The following is a 6,271-nucleotide window of genomic DNA, read 5'->3' on the forward strand; positions in this document are numbered from 1 at the left end:
TAAAGATTACAAGTGTCCCCCTTTCACCATGCAAACACCACCATACACGTTCCCATCAAACCTATAAACGGTGTCGTCCATACTCTACTATGTTATTTCATGTGGGGTCTCATTTTCTTACTACATTTTATAACCATAATAATAATAATAATACATATAAGACTATCTCCAATGCTACGTACGCCTGTATACACGACGAGGAAGAGAGACCCCCTGTATACACGACGAGGAAGAGAGACCCTGAAAGATTTACAGGTATTCGAGAGGGGGGGTTAATTCGTGTTCGTTTGCGAATAGTCTAAACACTTGAACAATGTTCATGTTACTATAGGATTTAGTTATATACTTATTATAATGTTATTATAATATATATATCTAAAATTTTTCTCACACACTTCCCAACTGCAACATAAGTACCATAAAGAATGACATATCATTGTGGTCCAAATTGTTTTCATAGGCAAGTGACGACAGGATTTACTTTCTTTCACTTTTCTCTTCACATAGTAGTGGTGGATTCAACTCACCTAATGATGTTGAGATGGCTATATTTCATGTCACTTCAAATGATGGATATACATACATTATACATTATATTATACTATACATAAACAGATTACACACATACATATACATACATGCATGCATCTATGTATTGAATATTTATGATTATATGTATATAAGTATGTATGTACGCTTGCATGGGTTGCATGTTTTCTCCCAACAAAATGACCTCATCAAGTAAATGGTTAAAAAGATGCCTAAAAATAGTATCTTTTTGGTTTCTTGATTTTAAGGCCAGATTTCAAGAAACACATAAAATAGTGATTATAGTTAAAGAGAGATGGCTTATTATTCCGGTAGGGGTTTACAGAAGCCTTGGGAAAGTGTTTTCTTAGAACTCTAAAACTGAGATATTAAATAAAAACCAAATCTTTAAAAAGATAATTGAAAAACTCATCTGTATTGTAAGCATCTATCCCATATTAAGGATAACTAGGAGGAATATTATGGTATGATGTTGAAGACCATATATTCCACTTGCCACCAACGTTTCCATTATCAGAAGGCCGAAAACTACCGCCATTAAACATCATTGAACCACCACGACCACCGCCACTGCCACCACCAACAACATATGGTGGGTATGTGGTGTGTGGCCTATTCAGAAACCTGTTTTGCATAATATTATCATCTTCCTTTTCAGGTGTGTCGTCGAGGATTACAATCTCCTTAACAGGCCTCGAGCTCAGGCCAGCATTGTAAACATAGTGGGGCCTTACGGGCTCCTGGTAAGGACCACCGTTACCATAATAATCCACAGGCGCTGCGAATCCTCGATGAACAGGCTTGGGACCAAATTCAGTATGACTTCTTGAAGAGTGGACATTGAAATGTTGAGACTCGAACCCATTTTGATATTGACCAAACATCACGGGTCGTTGACTTGACTGAGGAGGTCTAAACTCATCGTCATCCGTCTTAACCACGGTTAAGTTTTTCCCCATTAACCTGAGAATGGGCTTTGAAGGACTAGCAGTAGATTCAATGACTGGTTTTTTAAAGTTCATCGATTGTTCAGTCGGTTGATGTTGTTTCCTTAAAATATATGAATCTTGATAGTTTAAAGCAGTCTCCTTTCTTGAACAACAACAAGGCGGATCGTTCTTGAAACTATTATGAGACTGACCCGTTTCTGTATAACCCGTGTCGCTGTTAAAATAAGGTTTTGCATACATATCATCTTTTCCACAACTAGATCTTGAATTTGAGACAGTTGAAACTGGAGAATTGGACATGGAATCTCGATCCATTGTATCATGATAATGCTTATCATGATAATGCTGGTTTTCACTTGAATGAACCCTAGTTTCTTGAATTTGTTCTTCAGAAACCATTTCCCCACCCGGGCTAGCAGGCAAGAATGACCCCGGTGGCCCGGGAATTGGTATCGGGTCGATTTGTTGAAAGTAATTTTCTTGCTTGTCAACATCGTCTGGAGCGCGGTTAGTTGAACATATTTGATCTTGATAGAGATCAATACACTCTTGGTTTGAAAACTCGGGATCAAAAGAGCTCAAGCCAGTAAAACTTGGGGCCCGGATTGGTAATGACGACCCGTTTCCAATGGATTCCAATTCGTTCCTGCTAACAGTTTGAATCCCCACAGAAGATTCTTCATTTGAAGTTTTTGAAGTGATGGATCTTGTTTCTTGTTTCTTATTATTGCTTGTGTGTTCATCCACTCTAGATTGTTCTTTCGAAGAATCTTGAGATGGAAAGTCAACAGATTTGACCCGAGAGGTTTCGACCGCTGAAAACTTCCTTTTGAGACTGAATTTGGAGGCTGGAAATGACTGATTCCTGCTTAAAGATGAAAACTTGACACCTTTTGATCTATTACCAACATATGGAGTACCCTCATAATCATCATCATCATAATCATCGTCATCTGATTCGTCGTCATCGTCGTCGTCATCTGATTCATCATGATGCATAGATCTAGCCTTTCTAAACTCAGCCATTCTATTAAGAGGTGGTTTAACCAATGATGATGAAGTTATCATTTTCTTTCTACTTTGTAAAGAAGAAATTCTTTTACCGCTAGTTTCAACGACCAAATCTTTCTTTTTATGACATTTTAATCCCACCTCTCGATTCTCGTTCTCGAAATTAAACTTCTTAGAAAGACCAGTTCGCTTTGAGCACGCCCATGATGGCCTTGAAATACCCAAATCAACCGCTTTCATAATCTCCTTACCGCGTCCATCTTTGCTGCAATTTTCACCCATAACATCATCTTCTCCCCGACCACTTTTTTCCGGGAAATCAGCAACCTAAATTTTTAAAGAAAATCATCAAATTTATCATCATAATAAATTAATAATACATCACATACAATTAAGAACTATGATCGAAAAAGAACGTACCTTAGGCTTTGTTGAGCATAATTTTCTCGCATTAGGGGTAAGTTTCAAATACTTTTTCTGATGTTTTTTCTTAAAAATATTGTTTTTCTTGCACATGATCAGTTTACTTCCCTTTACTCCTTTCTTAATCTTTCGGTCTGCAAGATTATTATTAGGCAAGCCGATTTTGGGGACTGACAAGATCCGAACTTTTGTGCCATTAGTGTCGATATACACATCGCCCTCATTATCAGCAGCATGAACATGGTTGACTTTAGTCAAACGAGGCTCTTCTTTCTCTTCCTCATCTTCTTGTTCTTCCTCTTCTTGTTCTTGAAATAGGAATTCTTGAGCGGGAAAACTCGAATTTGTAGCCCAACTTGTACCGTTTCTTCTATCAAGTTCCTCAATTGTACAATGTGGAGCTGTTTGATATATATCTAACATCAACCTCATCTTCCGAGGTTTGACTTTATGTTTGACTACAACTTTGGGACTGTCAGTCCATTTCATAGTCACCTCCCCGGTCAAACACTGATCAATGTGAGCGTTTAGGGTTGTGTTTGAAGACGGAGAAAAAATCTTGCAAACTGGACAAACTTTAGATGCCATGGTTTCAGAGTTTGGAGCAACGTGTTCAACGCCCGAGTTCACTTTCACAACCAATCTACTCTTTTTAGTAATTATGTTAACCGACGCATTTCCAGGTTTTTGAGAAGAAGCAGGTGGTTTCTCCTTTGACTTTGTTTGACCCGAGTGCCCTTGCAGATGAAATTTTGATTCTTTCTCTCGTTTTGAACCGCTTGGATTCTTTTTGTTTGGTTTGAATTTATCATTTACGGGCTTCGTAACAAAACTGCTTATAAGTTGTTCATCAGACGAACGATTTTCAGGACTGCATCTGGTCAAAGATGAGTTGTTTGACTTATTTCTTAAACAATCAAGAGACTGGAAAGGTGGCAACAAATTCTTGACTCCATGTTTTAAGCAAAGTCGCAAACTTGTAGACGAAAAAGGCCAGTTACACGCGATATCTTTGCTCCTTAAACCGGAAACATAATCCCTACAAGATAATTAAACCAAACTTCAATCTCAAAAAGATTCAAGATTTAACCAACCCCACCAATATCACATGCCAACAAGAAGCAAGACCCATGAATCCATAACAGTAAACAATAATAATATTCATGATCAAGATAAAGATAAGGAAACTAATTAATAAATCAAAAACCTATAAGTTATATTCTGAAATGGGTAAAAAGATAAAACATAAAACATAAAAAAACTTATATCAAAGATGGGAAAAATATGATCTTTTCATGAAATCTGAGCCAATACTTACTCCCCACTGGTCAAGAGATCTGACTCAGTAAAAAAAATCAAATCTTGAATAAATATAGTCAAGAAAGTGGAGGAATTAAGAATCATGACAGTGGGAATCAATAATTTTCTCTACCTTATTGAGAAATTTGGCAGTTGGTTGTTGCTGTCATCATGATCAGCAGCATCTGCAGGTTTCAGATCTGTATCACAAGCCTTGAGATCATAAGAGTTTTGTTGTTGTTGATGAGATGATGAAGGATCTGATGGTGCATGATCATCAATGGATATCATCTGCTGCTAATAATATTATGTTTCCTTGTGCTGTATAAACAACCACAAGAACTCTTCTTTTCTTCACACTTGGCCTTCAGCATATATAACAAACAAGACACTAGTACCTTTCTCTCTCTAACTTTCTCTCACTAGAATTTCAAAATCAAAGCCCCACACTTATCTGCTTCAAAGCATGCTTGGTGAGAGATGAGTTACAGAGTAATATCCTTTGGTTAAACACATGACTTACTTCATCTTAGACCCTGCAAAAGAAGACCATATTTTATGTGATCTTTGAACCATCAAGATAACAACTTTCCTTATAAAGAATCCAATTGAACAAGAAAAGAACCAAATTAGTTGGCATATAGTACAAGACCCACAAGCAAAGATTGAAGTTTTAGATATCAAAAGTAACTTCAACAAGTGTTATTTTATGTGGGTTGTAACTACAAAATCTCAAAGAAATCAACCCAAAAATGTTGAAACAAAACCTCACACACATCATTTATCAACATCAAATTCATCCCAAAACAAAAGAAAACACAAATTCAAGACTTATCTCAATATTGGTTTCAAAGATTTGACCTTTTGTCCAAGAAAATCATGGGATTATAGTTATACACACAAGAGTCAAGATCCCTAAACTAAGATCTAATTATAGGTGTTGGAAAGAGGATTAAGAAGAAATAAAGACCACATTAAAAGTCAGATCTTTGGGTCTAATAGTGAACAGTAGTAGAGAGCATGACCACATAAAAATCTGAAAATAATAACAGAGAGAGAAAACCCAATTTGGGTTTATGTTTATCTTGGCCTAATTACTATCAAAATCCCAAGAATCAATATGAAATGATCATAAAATCACACACACAAAAGCTTCAATCTTTCATTCTTTACATCTCCAAAGCCTTAAAAAAAACAATCTTTTTTCCTTCCATAGTCAAAAAGATTCAAGATTTAGAACCCCCTTAAGCAAAGACACAATAAAAATCAAATCTTGAAGATCTTTGAAACCATCAACACAAAAATTTGGCTGAAAAAAAACAAGATTTCTGAAAAACAAAACACACCCACAAGAAACAAAGATCCACACACAGAACCCTAATGATCAAAACAAGACAAACCTTATCTTTCTGAACTTGTGATAGAGTTGGGAAAATATTAAGAATGATCCTGTTGAGAGCAAAAGATAAGGATAATATGATAACACAAAAATTGGGGTAGATTAATATTAGGGCATGAACAACAGCACCAGCAGCACCACCCACTCACACATCAAAAAGAAGCATCTGGTTCTTCTCTCTATTATAAAAAAATTTAAACAAAAAACACCACTGATTCACCTTCCATCAATGAATATGCGTGTTAATGTGTATGTGTTATGTGAGAGAGAAAAAAAAAGGAAGAGAGAGATGTTTTGGTACTCTACAAAGCTGTTCTGTTTTGAAATCTACCCTACATCTCTCATTATTTTCTTTCATTTCTTTATTGATGACATTATTTATCATGGTGTGTGAAATGACCATTATGCCCATTGGTTTGCAAGAATTTACGCATGAAAATCCTCCACTCATGGGTAAAGGACAAGACCTCCGACCTCAAAATTGTCCAAATTCAAATCATCACACAAAAACTAGTACTATACAAAGTATGTAACTATATTTTACTTTATTTTATTAATTAATTATTTTCCATTAATATACCATTAACTTTGCATGTTAAATATAAACCATTGAAATTAGACATCTAGTAAAAACAAAGTG

The 6,271-nt window shown here is 35.8% G+C and overlaps 1 protein-coding gene across 1 annotated transcript; it reads right to left on the minus strand.

Moving 5' to 3' along the window:
* Positions 1 to 898: 898 nt before the first annotated feature.
* On the minus strand, positions 899 to 5,623 carry LOC143561763 (uncharacterized). The gene is made up of 3 exons (XM_077049751.1): positions 4,366 to 5,623; positions 2,931 to 3,972; positions 899 to 2,837 (listed from the first exon to the last, which is right to left on the minus strand). Exons 1-3 carry the CDS (start codon positions 4,521 to 4,523, stop codon positions 987 to 989), a joined length of 3,051 nt encoding a protein of 1,016 aa, XP_076905866.1. The 5' UTR covers positions 4,524 to 5,623; the 3' UTR covers positions 899 to 986.
* Between the last annotated feature and the right edge of the window lie 648 nt (positions 5,624 to 6,271).

This window comes from Bidens hawaiensis, unplaced genomic scaffold, assembly GCF_021521415.1.
Source record: "Bidens hawaiensis isolate Kalapana, Puna unplaced genomic scaffold, B.hawaiensis_p1.1 tig00020785_1, whole genome shotgun sequence".
NCBI lineage: Eukaryota > Viridiplantae > Streptophyta > Magnoliopsida > Asterales > Asteraceae > Bidens > Bidens hawaiensis.